Genomic DNA, 20,257 nt, shown 5'->3' on the forward strand with positions numbered 1-20,257 from the left:
CAAGGCATACTCAGGCACCAAAGGCATACATCCTTCGACGAGCTGCGGTTGCGAGATGATGGCGCACGCCACGCCACCGAGACGTGAGTGAAAACCCCAACCCATCGTAGCGGGTTTTCGGGGTTTTATGGGACTTTAACCTCTTCCATGGGTTTAATCCGTGATTGGTCGGTTCAGTTTGAATTGCGCATCCGTGTGCTATGAACAACGCCACCGCGCACCGCCCCATCACGACCGCTCCGCGCGCTGGTGAATCGTTGGGCGCGTTTGTCGGCCAGTTAGATGCGTCCTTACCTGGCAGCCTTCTCTTGCGTGTGGCGGAGGCATGCATGGATATCCAGGCGTTGATTCAACGTGGTGCCCTTGCAGACAACGTTCTCGGGTCGGCTCACTCGGGCAACGTCCAGGGCGAAGTGCAGCAAAAGTTGGACTTGCTCTCAAATGATGCGATGCTACGTCGATGCCAAGACGATCCGTCGCTTGCTGGCATGTGCTCTGAAGAAAGCGAGGATGTCTACGCCGCATCACCGTCTGGGCGATACCTTCTGCTTTTCGATCCCCTCGACGGTTCGTCCAACATTGACGTGAACGTGTCAATTGGAACCATTTTTTCCGTCCTTCCACACACGCCCAGCGTCAATGCCACCGCAACCGTCGCGTCGGATTTCCTTCAATCCGGCGATCGACAACTCGCCGCGGGCTACGCCATCTACGGCCCCCAGACGACGCTTGTCATCACCGTCGGCCACGGCGTCCACATGTTCACGTTGGACGTTGCCCGTCAAGTGTTTGTGTGCACGCAACCACAAGTAACCCTCTCTCTATCGACGAAAGAGTTTGCCATCAACATGTCCAACACACGGCACTGGGAACCACCGATCGCGGCGTACGTGGCCGACTGCCTCGCCGGAGTCCAAGGTACGGCCATCGCACTCGAATACGTGTGTGAAAGTCCGAGCTTGATGTGCAACGATATCCACGCTTCAAATGAAGCAGCAGTTGGGTGGTGTGCGTTCAGTTTGGGATGCGTCTTTCATGGACGTGGCATTGGTTGTAGGTCCTCGCGGCAAAGATTTCAACATGCGGTGGATTGCATCGATGGTGGCCGAGGTGCATCGCATCTTGTGTCGTGGCGGGGTGTTCTTGTACCCATGGGACGTCCGCATGAAGGGGCGAATGGAAGGCCGACTTCGACTGCTCTACGAGGCGAACCCCATGAGCTTGTTGATCGAACAAGCAGGCGGCGCCGCCAGCATCGGTGTCAAGCGTATGCTGGATGTGATCCCGACTTCGCTGCATCAACGGGTGCCTGTCATCTTGGGTTGCCGGGAAGAAGTCCAAGCCATTGTTGGGTATCACTTGCAGACCCCGAACGACGATCGGCCATGATGAGCTGTCTCTCGGACCTCTCGTGGTCTCGATAGTTCACCAAAAAACTAAAGACGTGGAGGCTGTGCCATTCATTCGTGCTGCGTGGAAGGTCTACTTGGATGCGTACGCATTGCACACGACGTCGATTTATGTGCAATAAACTGTATAGCTTGGGCAATCAAGGCGCACATAGTCGCCAAGAAAGGTTAGAGGAGTCATGCTGCGTGACCACGATGAGCTGGGTATTGCGTCCGTTGTCACCGGTACCCTCGCCGAACTCGTGCGGCCCATTGCAATCCGTGCATGTGATCGGACGCCCGCGCTTGCTCGTTGTTTGCTGGAATGTGAATGCTCTGAAGGGGCTTTACAAGATCTACATTGTCCTCTATCATCAGGCTGCCGACGATTTCCAAAGTCTTTTTCTTGTCGGAACGATGCAGCTGGGAACGATTGCCATGACGTCGCACGAAAGTCGTCGAGAAGGAAGAGTGAAGAGCTGATACATATATCCAATTTACATTGGATGTGACAAAGCTGGGGAGCCGCCGACTTGACGTGCTTACGACGCAAACGACGGCGACGACCGCTTGACACTGACCGTGGCTGCAAAGATGGCGAGAAGGGCCGCGACATATGTGAGCGGGATGGAGGCGGTACATCCAACTTCGTTGAGGTTGAGCATGTTCTGCACAATCATCGATCGTTAGATGATACCTACGGCTGGGGTCATTACCCACCGACAAACCCGATCCCAGATGCAACAACACAACGGCCACGATATGGGTGGCAGAGCGCTTGCGATAGCCTTCGAACGCAAGGATCATGAGCGCGATATCCATCAACGTCAGCGCCAAGGTAGAAAGTGCTACTCGAACACGATTTTGAGTAGTGCAATAGTGGAATACAAGCAGACGCTACCTGACGCAAACACGAGCGGAATCTGCGGGCACGTAGCGGTAAACGCAGCTCCTTCACCCGCCATACTCGACGCAAGAACCGTACCATACAACATCAGCGCACGCATGAGGGCAAAGCCCACGCCCGATGCTATAACATACCGTGAGAACGTCGGATTCAATCATGTTGGACGTAGTACCAAACGACGAAGTGAGGTCATTCAGCGGCAATTGGTTTTGCTTGGTTGTCACACGCTTCACAGCTTGTTCGCAGCGAATGTACACAACAAAGAATGCATAACGAAACAACTCTTGGACAAGTATGGCGACCGGGATTGTCGCGTGGATCGAGTCATGGAGCGGGGGAATTACACTCCACAACGTTGCTGCCACGAGAAGACCGAGGAGATAGAAGAACGCAGCCGTGATCGACAAGATCACGAGCTGCGCGCGCTGGGCCACCACTGTCAGGAACAGGAACGATACCGGCGCAAACCCCGTCAGCATACATCCCCAGAAGAGCGCCCACTGTACCATCGCCGATGCCTTCGAAATGGAACCTCAAGCATGCGAGGAAGGTCCGGATACGAATGGCAAGTTTATCCGGATTCGAGTGAAAGATTTTTGCGATATATTATTGAAATTTATAGCAAATGTACAGTATTCAAGGAACGAAAATATTTATTGACCTCGTACTTTTGCACCGAATTCTGCGTTAAATTTGATGAAACATGAAGCCTGCAGGATAAACGTACACTCTTGTGACGACATGAACAAGGCAAGTGGGGGTTGGAACTGAGCGCTCAATTGCTTTTTGGCGCCGTTAATGAGCACAACTGTGCCGCTAAAGCAACAACGTTCTTCGTGGTCTACTGTAGTTGAAGAAAATGACCACATCGACAAAATTTAAATGGAAATACAGGTACAGATACATTTTCGCACAATATTTTTTCCAAATGCGATATTCATCGCCTTTCTCCCATATTAGTGGGTTCTCGGCCCTTGCAAATCTTGTGTGGGATTGTGCAAGGAAGAAAACGAACGAGCAGCGGCGCCGCCGCCGCACACATATTGTGGCTTCGTATACAAGTATTCTGCCAGGGGAATAGGCGTTGCTTGGCTCCGCCTGCACTGAGATGTGTAATGCCTCGGTGCGACACCCGGAGCTGTCGCCGTTCTGGCGCTGTGGTGGGTGGGTGCACACGTACGATTTGGCCAGTTACAATATGCAGTCGTGCCTTTCTTTAAAGTACCTTGTTCCTAAAATAGTTTGAAAAATGTATACATTTCAATAAGGTACCTTTCGAATAAGTATGTTTGAGCCTAATTTTAGCGAAGGCGGTGTGGTGGTTTTATGACTTTGCGTTTGAGTTGAACGGCCATGGAGCAGCACGATGTGAAGCCGGACGAGGCTAGCGAGGGCATCACTAAGAACCCAGACCTGCCGCTGTCTCACCCAGACGATGGAAGGAAAGGAGAGACGAAAAGTGGAAACGATACATATCGCTGTGTGAATACTCCGTTGACAGGCCCAACTGCGACGTCGTCGAGCGATCACCTCCCTGGTGTGACCTCGTCGTCTTCGCCTTCTGTGGAAGCGGACTCGCGCACTGTGTCTCTCCACGATGCTGCGTTTAACAACGAGCTGTACGGGCAGGGCACGAACATCGTCGTCACGTCCAAGTACACGATTTTTTCGTTCTTGCCCAAGTTTCTCTTTGAGTCGTTTTGCAAGGTCGCGAACCTGTTCTTTCTTGTCGTCTCGATTCTCCAGACGATCAAAGCGATTTCCAACACGTATGGCGTCCCAACGAACGCACCCACGCTGCTCTTTGTTATCTGCATTGACGCGATCTTTGCCATCATGGAAGATTTGCGCCGTCATCAAAGCGACGATGCCGCCAACTCGGCGACGTGTCACGTCGTCGTGGATAAAAACACAGTCGTGGACCGCCTCTGGTCCCACGTCAAGGTCGGCGACGTACTCCAGATTCGGAATCGCGAGGTCATTCCAGCAGACGTCCTGATTTTGTCGGTGGACGAGCCCGACCCACATGTCCCCAGCGGGATTTGCTATGTCGAGACAAAATCCCTTGACGGTGAAACAAACTTGAAGCTTCGCCAAGCTCTACCTGCCACCATGGGTACCCTTCGCAACACGTCGGACCTGCTTCGGCTCCAAGGCACGGTTGTTTGCGAAACACCAAACCCGTACATCAATAAGTTTGCAGGTAATCCTGTCTCCTTTTTATGTGGATGTGTGGTGGTGTGGTTGCTAGCGTGCGTTTGGCACATTGGCCTGCCACGGGAGTGCTTTCTTCCGTCGTTGGGATACCGTCGTCACTCGATTTTGTCCACGGTGGTCTTATGGCGTGCGCAGGCAATATGGACGTGACTGTGGACGGTCAAGTGTGGCCTCGCGAACCGTTGAGTATCAAGAACGTGCTGCTGCGTGGTTGCACGCTGCGCAACACGGACTGGGTGTACGGCCTCGTCCTGAACACAGGCAGCGACACCAAGATCATGCAGAGTGCGTCGGCGGCGCCGACCAAGTGGAGCGACGTCATGGTCACGCTGAACAAGTGCATTGGGATGCTGTGCATTGGGCTAGTCGTGCTCTGTTCTGTGGCGGCGACCGTGTTTGTGACGTGGCAGAACCAAATCGCGCGCGAGGCATGGTACCTCCACGGGACGCTCTCGACGCACAAATTCGTGATTGAAACGACAGGCGACGCGATCCAGACGTGGTTTACAATGTGCTTCTACTACTTTTTGCTACTCTATCAAGTGATCCCGATCTCGCTGTACGTGTCACTGACAACTGTCAAGTTTTTGCAAGCCATGTTCATGGCGTGGGACCTCAAGATGTACCACGAAGAGAGCGACACGCCTGCGATTGTCCGAACGATGGCTCTGAACGAAGAACTAGGCCAGATCTCTTATATCTTTAGCGACAAAACCGGTACGCTTACATGCAACGTGATGGACTTCCGCAAGTGTTCGATCAACGGTGTCAGCTACGGCTCGGGGCTGACGGAAATCGGTATGTACTGAATGCGTTTTTTCGATGAGACGAATGGGTTGATATTCACGGCATGTTGGCAGGCCGGGCGGCTCTCAAGCGTGCAGGGCTTCCGATTCCACCAGAACCGACAGCCGACCCGAACGTCAAGTCAATTCCTTATGTCAACTTTGTCGACCCGGCGCTAGACGAGGTTATGCGCGGCACCGACCCCCGCGACGAAGTCCAACGCAAAAAGTGCCACCAATTCTTCGAGCACTTGGCCGTTTGCCACACCGTGATCCCAGAAAAACTCGACTCGGGAGAAATTCGACTAAGTGCTTCGTCGCCCGATGAACAGGCGCTTGTCGCTGGCGCACAGTACATGGGGTATAAGTTTGAGAGTCGTGCCGTTGGCAAGGCTATCCTGGACGTTGCCGGTGTTGGAAAAAAGTCGTACGATATTCTCGAAGTCCTCGAATTCAACAGCACGCGGAAGCGCATGTCAGTAGTTGTCCGTTTACCCACGAACGAACTGGTCTTGTACTCCAAGGGCGCCGACATGATGATTTACGCCCGCTTGCACCCGTCGTCGAAAGAACTAGAAGCCATCACGTCCCAGCACATGGAGCAGTACGCCGACGACGGTTTGCGCACCCTCGCGCTCGCCGTAAAGCCTCTGGACGAGGCTTGGTTTGCCACGTGGAGCGCCAAGTACCGCGCCGCCAGCGGCTCGATCGAACAGCTCGAGAAGCGTAAGCAGGGTCAGCCGAATGCGATCGACGACCTCATGGAAGAAATGGAGTCCGATTTACACCTCATTGGCGCCACCGCAATTGAAGACAAGCTCCAGCGCGGGGTCCCAGAATGCCTCTCGAGCCTCAGTTCCGCCCTCATCAAGGTGTGGATGCTGACAGGTGACAAGGAAGAAACAGCCATCAACATCGGGTACGCTTGCGCGTTGCTCGACAACGCAATTGTCCAAGTCATCATCAACTTGGAGAATTGCCCGACGCCTGACGCCATTCGTGAGAAACTCGCGTCAGCTGCCGACGCGTACCATGCCAAGCAAGGCCAGGATCGGTATGCGCTCGTCATCGACGGGGAAGCGCTCGAAGTCGCGCTCAAGCCTGACATGAAGAAGGACTTGTTGGGTTTGGCTCAATACTGTGTCGCGGTCATTTGCTGTCGGGTGTCGCCAGCTCAAAAGGCTGAAATGGTGATGCTCATTCGAGACAATTTGCCTGAAGCAAGGTGCGTCCACCATCCATGATGCACACGTTGATCTGGGATGTCTATAGAACGTTGGCGATCGGGGACGGCGCGAACGATGTCGCAATGATTCAAGCGGCGCACATCGGCGTCGGCATTTCCGGCCAGGAAGGGATGCAAGCGGTCAACTCGAGTGACTATGCCATTGCCCAATTTCGTTTTCTTCAGCGGCTCCTGTTGGTTCACGGTCGGTGGAACTACATGCGCATATCCAAAGTTGTGCTGTACATGTTTTACAAAAACATTACGCTCGTGCTGGCGCAGTACTGGTACGGGTTTCTCAGTGGTGCGTCCGGGTCCAAAGTGTACTGGGAATTGGGCGTCCAAGTGTACAACATCTTCTTCACGGGCCTCCCGATTGTCGTGCTCGGTGTGCTCGACCAAGACTTGCCCGACTCGATGAGTCTCCGGTACCCGACGCTGTACCAAGTTGGCCCGAACCGGTCCTTGTTCAACTTTTATTCGTTCTTCCGATGGCTTGGTGCCGCCATGTACGAAAGCCTCATCATTTTCTTCGTCATGGTGTACGGGTACAACTCGAAGAACAACGCGATCGGGTCCGAGTCCCGTGTTGAGTACGGCATGGTCGCGTTCACACTGGCGGTGCTGATTGTCAACTTGAAGATCTGCCTCATCATGTGCAACTGGACGTGGGTCCCCCGCGTTACGTGGTGGACGAGCGTCCTCAGCTGGTTTGTGTTTGTATGGCTCGGGACCACCGTGATTCCATGGTTTGCCACACTCAAAGTCGGGTACGACGAGTTTGGCTCGTTTGTCCCGACCTTTGAGTCGGGGTCGTTCTGGTTGATTCTCCTGATCGGGTCGTCGATTGCGCTCGGTCGCCACTTTTCGTGGAACCAGTACCAGCGCCTCTTTTCCCCAGAGCTGTACCAGATCCTCCAAGAGGTATGTAGTGTTCATGAGGCGGGTTCAACAGTTCGTGACGATTTCGTGGGTGTAGGCGGTCTTGATCGAGAAACTACAAACCATTCGCATGACCGTGGCCAACATCGAAGAAGCTCGTGAATTCAGTGTGTCCCTTAACGATGTCGCGCCGGAAGAGCTCGCCAAATTCCAAGCCCAAGACACGTTGGGCAGTCCCATGACTGCTGGACGAAAAGCACACGCCAAGAGAGCCCTGCTACGTCCTGGCATCTCGAGAAAGAACACGGGGTACGCCTTTAGCTGCGACGAAGAAACCACGATGGCCGAGTCGTTCATCGCGACCAACCACCACCAAGAAACCCGCCAGAGCCAAATCAACCTCAACGCCCCCACACTTCAGCGCTAAGTCGAGTCGTGGATGCATTTCTGAACCTCATTTACATATCACCTATTTTACAAAGATGTGTCGTTTTTTGTTGAGAATACATTAGAAAATTGCGTCGAAATGTCGGTAAAAACGTCGATTTGACGACAAAATAGTTGCCAAACTTTGATATTTTTCCAGTACGTCGGGATTCGATCAGACGAAAAATGTTTGCGCTCCAAAGTCTCATCGCGCCAATTCAACATGGACGGCGACGATGCTGCAACGGCGCTGAACAAAGGCCTCTCGAAGCTCCTTCAAGGAAAGAAGCTATCCATGAAAAGGAAGCGAAGTCGACAAGAATATGTCCAGGACGAGAATGCCATAACGCCAGAGGCTGCCTTGGACCTTGTCAAGAAGGGGATTCGGTACGCGTTGAATCCAGCCGACTCTTGTCGAAGGACGGTGGCTGCAACGTTAAAAGCGCTATCACAAAGCGCACCGCCGCTTCCCGAGGTATAATGCATTTTCCTTTCATGACATGAACCATGCCTTCTTACCATTACTTCTGACACAGATCTATCGAATATGGGAATGCTTGTTTGATCGATCAAAAGCATTCCGCGTCGAGCTTGTGGGGCAACTGCAGCCAATCTGCCGCATCTTACACGCCAAGGACCTCTACAACCTAGACGTCCTCAAGCTTTTTCGCGCATGGGATACGAAATTCGGCGGAGGGATGCCTCAACTTCGAGCCGCTGTTAGTTCCATACCGTCGAAATGGACGTCCATGCTCCAGGAGGTATCTACCCATCACGCCACCTCCACCCCCCGCATGACAGTGTCCCTAGCATGACCGCGACACCCACGTCCAGGCCGAGAATAGTCAAATGGAAACGTCCATGTCTGACATGCAGTTCGAGCACATGCAACGACAGGTTGATGCCCACGCCACGGCCATTCTTGCACACGTGGACAGCATGCAGGAGACTTGTGGGATTTTGGTGCCAACTGTCGAAAATTGCTTTGCCGCGCTACTTCCGCGCCGTTCCGTCTACGGCGATGACGATGACGACGGGTGGGAAGATGTCGTCGTGGCACCTTCGGTTGCAACCATGGACCTACCAGAAGTCATTGCTTCGTGCGGCCTCGGAAGCGCCGCTTATTCAATCAGCGTTGCAATTCCAGACACCATTGACGCCAATGATCTCGAGCTGTTGAGGAGAACGCTGCAAGAACAGACCGATGAGATCCACAAGCGCTTTCTGCCTCAAGTTCAGGCGTGGGTGGCGATCGCTATGCAAACCAGGCCGGGATCTGAGCAGGCGATGAAGGTCAGAGAATTGGAAAAACTGCTCCAAAGTGCGTTAGCGAAAGCCAGCGAGTTTCTCAAGAGTCCTTGACGAGATCAAGTGGTGAAAAACGTGTCGTTGACTGTAGCAATCTGTCGTTTATATGCAGGAGATGTCTCTTGTTCGATCAAAGGTCGGAATACCAAGGACTTGCCGATTGACCTGGTCGTGAGCGCAACATTGGAGCAGCTGGAGCTGCATTGCCGAATATCCAAGGTGCCAATGGAATCGCCAACGGAATCCCTCACCGCATGCGTAAAAGCCTTCGAGGGCGGAAAGTCCGCATGGGCCGCACATACTAGCGCCGCGCCACCGCAGAGCTGAGGGGCGCAGTTTCAATACGTTGGCGTGTAAGCAGGCACCACGCTGGGGTCAACTCGAGGACGCACAAGGGTGGATCTTCCATTTCTGTTGAAGGTTTTGCATCCTCGTATTCATCGGTCCCTCCGCAAACTCTCGTCAGGAGCTTCGTTGCCCAAGGAATCGATCGATCAACGCGATATACCTTTGAAAATGAATATTTTTGATATTAATTGATACAGATATTGTGTTTGAAACGACCCTAACAACACCACCCCAGATATTTTCAGCGCATCATCGTCATGGAGACGCTGGTCGAGAGATCGTACACGAAGATCCGCAAGTTGACGGGGAGGTCGCAAAAGGAACTTCGAGATGCACTGGATGGAGTACTGGCTAAGATTGCGGGCAAGACGATGCGGCCGGACGAGGCCGAGATCTTTTATCCGCTCTGTCTAGCCATTCTCGGACGACAGCCCAAACAAGCGTCCCAAGCTTTGGACTGCATCGAGAAGCTCATCTCCTATGGGTACCTTCGCGGAACTGGCCCTGTGAACGCTGCCACCATGGCGAAGCTGCCGATCAAGGAAAAGGACGAAGACGCGGCCAAGGTGACCCTCATGGACGCGATAGTCACGTGCATTTGCAGCTGCAACGACCACCACGACGAGGAAGTGCAGTTGCAAGTGCTCAAAGCCGTGCTTCAAGCGGTCACGAGTCGAACTTGCGACGTCCACGAACACAGTCTGCTCAAGTCCGTCCGTGCGTGCTACCACATCCACCTCGTGAGCAAAAATACAATGAATCAAACGGTGGCCAAGGCGACTTTGCAGCAAATGGTGAGCGTCGTCTTTCAGCGCATGGAACACATGGAGGAAACGTTGCATTCGAACGATGCTGCTACGCCACCAGCGCCGGTTGCGTCCACAGCTGTGGCACGGGACGACTCGAACCACAGTCTCCCCGCCGACGACACCGACGCTCTCGAAGCTGAAAAGGCCGAACCAACCCACGCCATGTACCCAGGTACCGTCAACTGACCTGGTGATTGAGTTGTGTTTGAGTGCACGACCGTTCGACTCTCACGACATTCCAAATACTGCACCGAGAGGTGTCCATCGCTTGGGAGGCGATTCTCGGCTCCATTCAGATGCTACTTGGTATTTATGATCGCTACCTTCAAAGCTAAACTTCTCTCGACGACGCCGATGGGGTAGTCACTTGATTTTTGACCATTTTCAGCAACTCAGTTACATGGCCATGTCGCGAGTTTCATCTGTATCTGCCGTGGTTCTTTTCAACCCACCCGTCTAACAAGCCTTCACTAGACGTCGTGCGAGCACTGCATTTGCACGTTGCCGTGCAGCATCGTGTGAACAGCACGTTGGCGAAATCCAGCACGGCCGACTTGGACTCGACCGCGGCAGCTGCTGAGGACGATGCGGCCGCGCCCAAGTCGGCTCCTTTGGCGACAACTTTGAATGCGCCGTTTCCGTCGTTGTTCCACAAGGATGCATTTCTGTTGTTCCGGTCGTTGTGTCGCATCTCGATGCGGTCGTTGGCGGAAGACGCAGCGTCGACAGGGTCGTCCGCGTCGCCTGGGCTGTCCAACTCGAACCCGAACGGACCACCGCAAGGCAGCGACGACCCGTTTGCATTTCAGAGCAAGCTCGTTTCGCTGGACTTGCTGTTGTCGATTCTGAACAACGGCGGGCCGACGTTCCGAGACAGCGAGCGCTTCATCACGTTGATCAAGCAGTATTTGTGCGTGTCGCTCCTGCAAAACTGCACGTCCAACTACACGCAGATCGTGGAGCTAAGCCTGCGCGTGTTTGTCGTGCTGATTGCTCAGTTCAAGGCACACCTGAAGAGCGAAATGGAAGTGTTTATAACCAACATCTTCCTCGGCCTCCTTGAGAGTGAAAACTCGAGCATGGAACACAAGCTCCTTGTCCTTGAAGTCCTAAAGCAGATTTGCTTGGACGGTTCGATCCTTGGCGAAATCTTCTTGAACTACGACTGCGACTGGAACTCTATGGACCTCTTCAAGCGCATCGTGGACGCGATCAGCAAGATCGCGAAAGGCAAGAAGAGCGATTCCGCCACCCCGACCTCAAACGCCGCCAAGCAAGCGAGCAAGGTCCAAGACACTGCGCTCGTGCTCAAAGGTAGGCCAGCAGTCGTGTTTCCTGTATGGGATGTAATACTCCAACTGGAGCATAGGGTTGGAGTGCTTGACGGCGGTGGTCGGGTCGCTGAAGAAAGTCGCCAACATTTCCGATGAAAAACGCAAGATGGACAAGATGCTCAAGGAAGAGGACGACGACGCGTCGACGGCCACGTCGTCCAGCGACGAGTTGGCCCCCATTGTGCCAGCGGACGACGCCACGATCGCCACAACGAATCAACCGCTGGCAAAAATGAGCGCGGTCGAAGCGTTTGACAAAAAGAAGCGACTGCAAGAAGAGTTGGCGGAAGGAATATTAAAATTCAACCTGAAGCCCACAGACGGTGTCAAGTTTCTCGTCGCGAAAAAGTACATGGAAAACACACCACGCGACGTCGCCAAGTTCCTCCACGAGCAGAGCAACCGTCTCGATAAAACGATGGTACCCTTCATCGACACATTGAACGGGCCGTGAACCACGTGGCTGTGTAGGTCGGGGACTACCTTGGCAAGGAGGTGCAGTACCAAAACGGGTTTTGCCTCAAAGTGCTGCATGAATTCGTCGACATGATGGACTACATGTACGTATGTTGGAGTCGGGGGCGGCGGCGAGGACGTTGTTCGATGTGGTTCCAGCGGCATTTTCGAATCTGTCCGTCGTTGGATTTTGAAACGGAGCCGATCAGTCATGGGCTTTTTCGATCGTGGATGATGACGGGACGTGGCGTCGTGGGTGGTGATACGCCTCGATTTTGTGCGACCTTGCGATGTTTCGCGTATTTTTCTGCCACCTCACAAAATTTCCTGGGAGAGAGACTGCCATGACGTGTGATTTGTGTATTGGGACAACCGGTTGATGGAACTTTTGAATGTGGTGCAGGGGCCTTCAAGTGGACGAAGCCATTCGCCACTTCTTGACCGGGTTTCGGTTGCCAGGCGAGTCGCAAAAGATAGATCGCATGATGGAAAAGTTCGCCGAACGGTACGATGCAAACTACTTGGTCCCATGCGCTTTACAAGAGCATTGGGATATATTTGATGGAGTGGATTAGGTACTGCTCTCAAAATCCGGGCATTTTTCCGTCGGCGGACACGGCGTTCATCTTGTCGTTTTCGATCATCATGCTTCAAACGGTGTGTCGTTGTCGCTGTGACGTCATCAATGATGGAATTCTTTGCGCTGTTCCAGGACTTGCACAATCCGTCGATTCCAGAGGAAAAGCGCATGACGAAAGAGGGCTTTATTCGCAACAATCGCGGAATCAACAACGGAGAAGACCTAGCGCCAGAGTTTCTCGGTCTGTCGGCATTTACTTCATCATGATGGGCAACGTTTCTGTCCCCCGACTCAATCGAGGTAATGCACAGGGGGCATTTACGACCGCATCAAGAGCACGCCGATTTCGCTCAAGGAGGACGTGGAACTGAAGAAGCGCATTCAAGTCCAGACTGGAAACGTCCAGAACAACGACCGCATGCGGCGGGAAGCGTATAGCAAGGAGCGTGAGGCGATGGTACTGCCCGAGCAGCACTCCATGTACCATTGTGTTTATCCATGCGTCGTGGGCAGGTGAAAAATTCGGAGGCGTTGTTCAAACGCCGTGGGCCTACGACACCGCAAAGTGGCGCGTCGCCGTCAACGACCAGTTCGACGCCGTTTCAGTTGATCACGGACGACACGGAAAGCTCTTACGTCCGACCGATGTTTGAAATCGTGTGGGCGCCGCTGCTCGCGTGCTGCAGTGTGATCTTCGAGACGACCGACTCGGCCAGTGCGATCACGCTTTGCATTGACAGCTTTAAGCACGCCATCCACTTGTCATCGAGGTAACTCGTGTCGTGGGTCCAGGGCAACCACGTCGTTCTCAAGCCGTTCATCTGGTAGACTCAACATGCCGTCCGAACGAGACGCGTTCATCTCGATCCTGGCCAAGTTTACCGGCCTTGCGACGTCGGCCTCGCGGGAAATTCGCTGGAAACACGTCGAAGCCGTCAAAGCGGTTGTGTACATTGCTGTTCATGAAGGCAACTACCTAGGCGACGCTTGGGTACGTTCAGATTTATCGCTGGATGTTCCATCCATTCAAAACCTCCAAATTCTGTCGTTGTGGTGTAGCGTGACGTGCTGCAGTGTTTATCGCATCTCGCGAGGCTCCAGAGCATTGCTCAGGGGTCTCTGTCGACGGACCAGCCGTTCTTGAACAAGCAAAGTAAATCCTTGGACGAGTCTGGTCGGGTCGACGTTGCTCATGACGTTGTAGCGTCCACGTCGGCGTTAAAACGCCTGGCCCGAGGGTCGTCGTCCCCCATGTCGCTCAACTTTTCGTCGCCGTCTGCCGCGTTGTCGTCGCTGCCATCGATAGGTGGCGGCGGCGGGAGTGGCGCGTCCAACGGAATTGACAGCGATCGCTCGTTGGAAGAAGAAAACTCGCACCGCGTCGCGGGCGAAATCGACCCGTTGCAAGTCGATCGGGTGTTTTCGAGCAGTGTACACCTCACAAACGGCGCGATTCAAGACCTCGTTCTCCAGTTGTGTGTCGTATCGTTGACTGAGTGCGCCGGTATTTCCGGGCGAGGGGTCACCGTCCGTGAAACCAATGCCCCTCGCGTGTTTTCGCTCCAGAAGCTCGTCGAAGTCGCCGACATGAACATGCACGTCCGCTCCCGTGTCGTCTGGGCCAGTGTCTGGAAAGGTATGCTGACGATGTCCTGGCGCTGTGTTGTCCGAGTGTTCGGTAGCCTCTCAGTGGAGGCACATGCGTGTGGAGTTGTTAAATTTGAACGGCTGGTGGACATCGAGTGCAATGGTCATGTATGTCACATTGCACGTTGTCATGCGATTCATTTGTAGTACTGACGCGCCATTTTACTACGATCGGGTGCCACGACAACTTGGGCATAGCCATGTACGCGATCGATTCACTCAAGCAGCTGAGCATGAAGTTCCTGGAGAAAGACGAACTCCGCGATTTTAACTTTCAGCGGCTCTTCCTTGCACCGTTTGAAATCATCATGGCGAACGCCGTCGCGACAGAAATCCGTGAGCTTGTGCTCAGGTCCGTTTGCTCCAGTCGTCGTGACCATTCCGAGCGAGCTGTGCCCTAGTTGCGTTCAAAACATGATTCTCGGACGCGTTCGCAACATCAAGTCGGGGTGGAAAACGATCTGGGGCGTCTTGCGCGTCGCGGCGGAGACGTACGATCCTGCTGAAGGCGAAGTCGCGCGTCCTGTTGTCGCGATGGGGTTTAGCATTGCGCAAATGATCCTGACCACTCACTTTGACCGCGTGGTACCGCACTACTTTGCGTGGGTGGCCACGGGGTTTGATAATCGAACCTACGCGTAGGTGTCGGTGTTTGTGGACGCCATTGAATGCCTCCTCGCGTTTGCTGTGTGCGGCTGCGACGACCCAAGCGATGCCTTCATGCAAAAAATGGCCCACGATGCCATCAATGTGCTGGCAGTTTGTCTCACTCAACTCGCCACTGGTCATGTCATTGAACAAGTACGGTCTCGGCCAGTTGCCATGCACCAATGTGCAATGTGTTGTGACGATGGGAATCCATTCTAGGTGCAGACCGATTCCCCGGCCAAGCGAACAACATTTCGGTCTCACATCGCTCTGCGCCGTCTGCACCAAGAAGATATAGGCCATCGATACCAAAAGGAAGAGTCGGCAGACGACTTGATCTCGGACGCTCCAATCTCACCTCGCGTGACACCGGTGACTGCGATTTACACGGACTCGCAGTTGCACACGCGCCTCTGGTACGCCCCGTTCCCACCAGTGACCACAACCAGCATGTTCGCATCGCCGTCCTCTAGTTTGAAGCCTTGATATCGATGCGTTCTCACGACGTTGTGCGTGCAGGTGGCCAATTCTCACCGCACTCGCCACGCTGGGCTGCGACAAGCGACCCGAAGTGCGGCAAGTGAGCTTGGACACTCTGTTTGGTTCGCTCCATTTGCACGGCCCAAAGCTATCGCCTGGGCTGTGGAACATTGTGTTCAAGGGCGTCTTGATTCCGCTGATCAACGACTTGCGCCAACTCGAAACAGCCACCTCGGTGGATGCAGGAACTGCACCACCAGTCAAGTGTTGCCGAGTCGCGTTGTGCCAAGTTGTCGCGATTTTTGGACAGTTCTACGACAACATTGGGTTCTTGCCCGAGTTGCTCTTTTGCCTTGGCGCGTGCATGACGGCCGAGTCCAATTCGGGTACTGTCAAATCGTCGATACGAACGGAACGATGATCTGTTTTGTGTATAGGCTTAGCCTGCGCCGCAGCAACCACTCTTGAGAACCTGTTGGTGAGCCATGGCTTGAAATTCCCTGAAAACGTGTGGGGCTTGATTGCCGACGAAGTCCGCCACGTGATGGCTCAGATCCAGCCGACGTGGATTTTGTCCCATGCTGCGGCCGATCCGTCGACCGCGTCGTCACCGACTGCCGACATATTGTCGCCGATGGCGCAGTTTCGATCGTCCAACTTTGAACCGCCCGGCCCGCCGTCGTTTATCTCCATGTACCCTGCTGTCATGCATGCGCTCAAATTCCAATTCAGCGTGGTACCGCGCAACACGAGTGCCGAAGAAGGCGTGCATCGACCAACGTCTGGAATCCCATCGACCACGCACTTGTTGGTGTTGCTCACTTTGCAGTCGTTGCTCGGCAACGTGTTGACGACGCGGCTTAAAAGCCCAATGGCGCTGTCGCCAGGTCCTCTACGACGATCCATTTGAAATAGTCTCGACCGCGGCTATCGAAAAATCGCTCATCTCGAAGTCTAGGACACGCGTCGTCGCTGCTGACTGCACTCAAGGATAGCTACGTGTTTGCCCGGCAGGTCAATGACCGTCTGGACATTCGCACGACATGCACGCGAGCAGGATGGGTGTACCCGCTCGACAAGCCTGTCGCGATGTCGAGCAGCTTCCTCCCTCAAGAGATGAACGGCAAGTGGGAGTACATTCGCGTGCTGTTTGCGATGGTGGAGAAGCAAGTTGCTTTGGCGGACACACGCCAGCTCCTGAAAGAGTACAAACCTTTCCACGTTCCGCCCGACGACGACCCGTTGATTGTGACGTTAGGCTGTTGACACGAACGATTGGCGAGTTTTTACTGTGGAGCCGCGCCAACAGCTCAGTCGACATGACAACAGTCTCGACGCCGATCTCGCCCGACGAACAGTTTCGATCCAAGAGCTACGTGTCAGTAGTCGTCGATATCTTGCATGCGCTGAATGCGTGGCCCACGGCCGAGGTAGGACCTCCAATTCCATCGAATCATGCATGAAACGTGTGTTCGGTGGCTGCTGTAGCTTAAACTTCACTTGCCTTGGCTGTATCCGCTCGTGGTCGACCTGGTGCGATCGAACGACCACGACATTCGCAATGCAGTGCACGCCCTGCTGTCGTCCAAAGTGTCGCAGGTGTTGGCATATTGATGGTCACACGTGCCCATGCTACGACTTAAGACGTAAAAGTGTTTTGCACGTGTGAGTGCACGCCTGCGTTCGACGATTAACGAGCAACGCATGAAAAATCCGAATCCAAGCTCCATGGCGCCGCTTCGAGATGCAATTAGGAGCAAGCGAATAGGTTGACATAGTCGCCCGTCGATTCTCGTCACACTGTCGAAAGGTTTTGCTGTTTCATCCTAAACCGACGCTCGTGAAACCACCACTGTGACCAGCCGCGTCACGACCGCGGTGGCCTTGTCGCAATGATGCGTGGAGGCGGCAACTCTGCGATTGAAAAAGTTCATCCTGAGGAACACGTCACGGACGAGGTCAAAGCCTTGGGGTCTCCGCGGGCTGCGTCCCCTCCAGGGGCAGCGCCGGTCGGTTCTTTTTCGCCGTCCTTGACTCCCTCTGCAGCGTCGTCTGCGGCAGGTGTGCCCCCGTATGGCAGCGGACGGGAAGTCATGTGCTACGTGCTGTTCTTGGTCGTGTTTGTGATCGTAACAGCGTACAATCAAGGTACAGCGTCGACGTATTACTACACCAACACGATCCACCAAGCTGTCGTGGGCACGCCGTTTCGGTCGTCGACGGATGGGACTGCGTCGCCGTCTTCGCCACCAACAGCACTTCCTCCTGCAAACTCTCTTTCGTCAGCCCAACGCGAGGGGCTCCTGCTGACGTTTGGCACGATGCAGACAATTCCAGATGTATGGGATTGGCTGCAAGGACCGCTCGTGACCACGTTGTACCCCCCGCCATCCCTCGCAGGCGGAGTGACGCTTACAAACGCTCGCATTGGTGGCGTTCGTCTTCGCCAAGTCCGAGTGCAGCCGAACTCGTGCCGTGTTCAAGACGAATACACCAACTTGATATCGTACTGCTTTGGGACGCTGTCTCCCGCCACCGAGAGCAATTTCGGGTTCGGGCCGATTCAAAACTCGCTCAACGTGTCCCACGCGTCGGCGGGTGTGTTTGCCAAGTCGTACTTTGGGCCGTCTCCAACCTACAACGACCTCATGCAGTGTATTCAGTCGTGCGCGGTGTCGGTCGGGTCGCTGTATGGGTTGGACAAGGCGCGGTACGCCGCCGAGTACAACAACGAATGCTCGCTCAGCTGCACATGCTTTTACTCGGACAGCGCCAACTGCAAACTTGGCAACTCCGACGCACCAAAACCCGTGTACACGTACATGTGGTCCCCCGCTGTGGCTGACGCGATCGACGGCGTCCTCGGGCCGATTCCAGGCTCCGGTTACGTCGTGGATTTACCTGTCAATGGTACGAGTGCCCACGGAATTGTCCAACTGCTCCGGGACAACCAGTTTCTCGACGTCGCGACGCGAGCGCTGGTTGTTGAGTTTGCCGTGTTCAACCCGTACTTGCAGCTCTTCGACATGGTGACGGGAGTCATCGAGTTTCCTCCCACCGGTGGTGTTGTCGCGGCCATGCGATCGTCTGCCCTGAACGTGTATGGCTACGGCCCGGACTCGGGTGGTCGCGTGTTCTTTGAAGTTGCCCTCGCGCTGGGGGTTGTGGGGTATGCCGGCGAAATCTTGTACCAACTCTACCGTCGGCGACCGACTGAGTACATCACGTCGTCGGGATGGACGCAATTGCATGTTGTCAACATGGCCCTGTTTGTGACCGCCATCACGCTGCGCCTCGTGGCCATCCATGCCGTGTACGGCAGCGACACTGTCAATTTGAACACTGCATCGCCGACCCACTTGTTTTTGTACCTGACGTCGCTGGCCAACCTCGGGACACTCGAGCGCACGATCAACGCCGTCAACGCAGTACTCTCCTGGCTGACCTTGCTCAAGTACACGCAGGTTAGTCGTCCAACCAACCCTCCCAGGACGTCACCCGGTTGCATCTCTAGATCTCGAGGCGCATGTACACGCTCGTGCAGGTTCTCAGCCAGGCCATGACGGACCTTGTCAGCTGCATCTTGCTCTTCTTCATTTGCCTTCTTGGCTACGCGCAGGTAAGATGTGAAGGCTTCATCGACGCACGTTCTGGCGGGGGTGCTTGTAGCATCTTGTTCGTGATGGGCTGCACGTCCGTAGGCGGGGTTTCTGGCGTTTTCAACGACGGCACCGGGGTTTCGCACGTTTGGGCAGTCGGTCGTCACCGTGCTAGAAGCTCTGACGTTTCGACTGGACTACACCGAGCTCGTTCAGGCCAACGCAGCGCTTGCCCCCGTGTACTTTATCTCGTTCTACATTCTGCTTGTGCTCGTGGTCGTGAACGTTTTTATCGCCGTGTTGCAAGACGCATTCGCGACTGTCCAAAAGCAACAAGCGACGGCGTTGATGACCAAGGAGGCGGCGATTCGATTTCCTTTTGCAAGCGGTGTGTGGAGCACACTGCGCTTCCATTGCAAGCGCCAGTGGACGTCGATTAAGTACGGAGCGAGTGCCGCGGCGAAGCTTCCGATGCCGACCGCGGCCAAGCATGGCCGGAACGACGACAGCGCCGACTTTGGCGGGACAGCGGGGCAGTTGCACCCGTACATGGCGATGGAAATGCAAGCGTTGAGCGAAAAACTCTCGACAATGATGCGTGCCCACGACGAAAAACGAAACAAACTCGACAACATCGAAGCAATGCTCCGATCGATCGAAGACACGTGCATGGAACTCAAGATGGAGAAGGACAAACTCACCGCGTCGCTGTAGAACGATAGGCGATGCGTGGGGTACATTGAATCCATGCTGTACTCGGTGGACTCTGCGCATTGCCGTTGGTGCGAAACCGTGACCTCACGGTGTTTAAATGACCATCGCATGGCGCAGGTTGGCGAGAGTCAGCATGCCGAACATGAGGAATGCCACAAGCCAAGGGAGCGACGTAGCTCGCTGATGGACTTCCGCTTCGTTGAGTGCATCCACACCGGTAGAGCGCGGGCGTTAGATATCCACGGCACATGCACTGGGATGAACTGGGAATGGAGTGGAATCGTAGCGCACCTGTCTCGTTGCGGAGTCCTCATTTCGAGCGGGCATTTGGAGCGAGCGCATTCAACATATCATTGGCACTATCGTTCTGTCTGCCAATATCGAATGGACAAAGATGGCCATCCGAATTCACGCGAAACATCTCCAAATCGGACGACAACACCAAACGACTGAGAGCAACCTCTGGCGACAAAATTGTTGACAATTTCTGATATGAAATGGATT

At 54.4% G+C, this 20,257-nt stretch overlaps 6 protein-coding genes across 6 annotated transcripts; 5 read left to right on the plus strand and 1 right to left on the minus strand.

Moving 5' to 3' along the window:
* Window positions 1–186: 186 nt before the first annotated feature.
* H310_13584 (hypothetical protein) lies at window positions 187–1,700 on the plus strand. The gene is made up of 2 exons (XM_008881137.1): window positions 187–918; window positions 1,058–1,700. Exons 1-2 carry the CDS (start codon window positions 201–203, stop codon window positions 1,387–1,389), a joined length of 1,050 nt encoding a protein of 349 aa, XP_008879359.1. The 5' UTR covers window positions 187–200; the 3' UTR covers window positions 1,390–1,700.
* Window positions 1,701–1,853: 153 nt separating this feature from the next.
* Window positions 1,854–2,821, minus strand: H310_13585 (hypothetical protein). Its single transcript, XM_008881138.1, has 4 exons — window positions 2,468–2,821; window positions 2,290–2,418; window positions 2,109–2,236; window positions 1,854–2,056 (listed from the first exon to the last, which is right to left on the minus strand). Exons 1-4 carry the CDS (start codon window positions 2,802–2,804, stop codon window positions 1,931–1,933), a joined length of 720 nt encoding a protein of 239 aa, XP_008879360.1. The 5' UTR covers window positions 2,805–2,821; the 3' UTR covers window positions 1,854–1,930.
* Window positions 2,822–3,626: 805 nt separating this feature from the next.
* Window positions 3,627–7,931, plus strand: H310_13586 (hypothetical protein). The gene is made up of 5 exons (XM_008881139.1): window positions 3,627–4,498; window positions 4,648–5,310; window positions 5,373–6,522; window positions 6,570–7,446; window positions 7,502–7,931. The coding sequence occupies exons 1-5, from the start codon at window positions 3,649–3,651 to the stop codon at window positions 7,829–7,831; spliced, it is 3,870 nt and encodes a 1,289-aa protein (XP_008879361.1). The 5' UTR covers window positions 3,627–3,648; the 3' UTR covers window positions 7,832–7,931.
* A 122-nt stretch (window positions 7,932–8,053) lies between these two features.
* Window positions 8,054–9,404, plus strand: H310_13587 (hypothetical protein; the record flags this gene model as incomplete). Its single annotated transcript, XM_008881140.1, has 3 exons — window positions 8,054–8,305; window positions 8,367–8,591; window positions 8,641–9,404. 3 exons carry the CDS (start codon window positions 8,054–8,056, stop codon window positions 9,190–9,192), a joined length of 1,029 nt encoding a protein of 342 aa, XP_008879362.1. The 3' UTR covers window positions 9,193–9,404.
* Window positions 9,405–9,743: 339 nt separating this feature from the next.
* H310_13588 (hypothetical protein) lies at window positions 9,744–17,054 on the plus strand (the record flags this gene model as incomplete). The annotated part of the gene is made up of 20 exons (XM_008881141.1): window positions 9,744–10,467; window positions 10,770–11,609; window positions 11,665–12,050; window positions 12,101–12,189; window positions 12,489–12,590; window positions 12,661–12,742; window positions 12,798–12,906; window positions 12,977–13,122; window positions 13,179–13,435; window positions 13,494–13,656; window positions 13,725–14,301; window positions 14,460–14,664; window positions 14,714–14,897; window positions 14,955–15,113; window positions 15,180–15,376; window positions 15,480–15,826; window positions 15,878–16,327; window positions 16,399–16,645; window positions 16,699–16,870; window positions 16,929–17,054. The coding sequence occupies 20 exons, from the start codon at window positions 9,744–9,746 to the stop codon at window positions 17,052–17,054; spliced, it is 5,562 nt and encodes a 1,853-aa protein (XP_008879363.1).
* Window positions 17,055–17,251: 197 nt separating this feature from the next.
* H310_13589 (hypothetical protein) lies at window positions 17,252–19,809 on the plus strand. The gene is made up of 3 exons (XM_008881142.1): window positions 17,252–18,904; window positions 18,955–19,059; window positions 19,142–19,809. Exons 1-3 carry the CDS (start codon window positions 17,333–17,335, stop codon window positions 19,751–19,753), a joined length of 2,289 nt encoding a protein of 762 aa, XP_008879364.1. The 5' UTR covers window positions 17,252–17,332; the 3' UTR covers window positions 19,754–19,809.
* Window positions 19,810–20,257: the final 448 nt, after the last annotated feature.

Source organism: Aphanomyces invadans (genome assembly GCF_000520115.1).
Source record: "Aphanomyces invadans strain NJM9701 unplaced genomic scaffold supercont1.53, whole genome shotgun sequence".
Classification (NCBI taxonomy): domain Eukaryota; phylum Oomycota; class Saprolegniomycetes; order Saprolegniales; family Verrucalvaceae; genus Aphanomyces; species Aphanomyces invadans.

Excerpts from the sequence above, each read along its gene's own strand:
- H310_13584 (XM_008881137.1), top strand. The coding sequence starts at position 201 with ATGAACAACGCCACCGCGCACCGCCCCATCACGACCGCTCCGCGCGCT. Across the intron at positions 919-1,057 it reads CTGCCTCGCCGGAGTCCAAG|GTCCTCGCGGCAAAGATTTC; the intron begins GTACGGCCATCG and ends CATTGGTTGTAG.
- H310_13589 (XM_008881142.1), top strand. The coding sequence starts at position 17,333 with ATGATGCGTGGAGGCGGCAACTCTGCGATTGAAAAAGTTCATCCTGAG. Across the intron at positions 18,905-18,954 it reads CCTTGCTCAAGTACACGCAG|ATCTCGAGGCGCATGTACAC; the intron begins GTTAGTCGTCCA and ends TTGCATCTCTAG. Across the intron at positions 19,060-19,141 it reads GCCTTCTTGGCTACGCGCAG|GCGGGGTTTCTGGCGTTTTC; the intron begins GTAAGATGTGAA and ends GCACGTCCGTAG.
- H310_13586 (XM_008881139.1), top strand. The coding sequence starts at position 3,649 with ATGGAGCAGCACGATGTGAAGCCGGACGAGGCTAGCGAGGGCATCACT. Across the intron at positions 6,523-6,569 it reads GACAATTTGCCTGAAGCAAG|AACGTTGGCGATCGGGGACG; the intron begins GTGCGTCCACCA and ends GGATGTCTATAG. Across the intron at positions 7,447-7,501 it reads TGTACCAGATCCTCCAAGAG|GCGGTCTTGATCGAGAAACT; the intron begins GTATGTAGTGTT and ends TCGTGGGTGTAG.
- H310_13585 (XM_008881138.1), bottom strand. The coding sequence starts at position 2,804 with ATGGTACAGTGGGCGCTCTTCTGGGGATGTATGCTGACGGGGTTTGCG. Across the intron at positions 2,419-2,467 it reads TGACCTCACTTCGTCGTTTG|CATCGGGCGTGGGCTTTGCC; the intron begins GTACTACGTCCA and ends GGTATGTTATAG. Across the intron at positions 2,057-2,108 it reads ATCTGGGATCGGGTTTGTCG|AACATGCTCAACCTCAACGA; the intron begins GTGGGTAATGAC and ends ATGATTGTGCAG.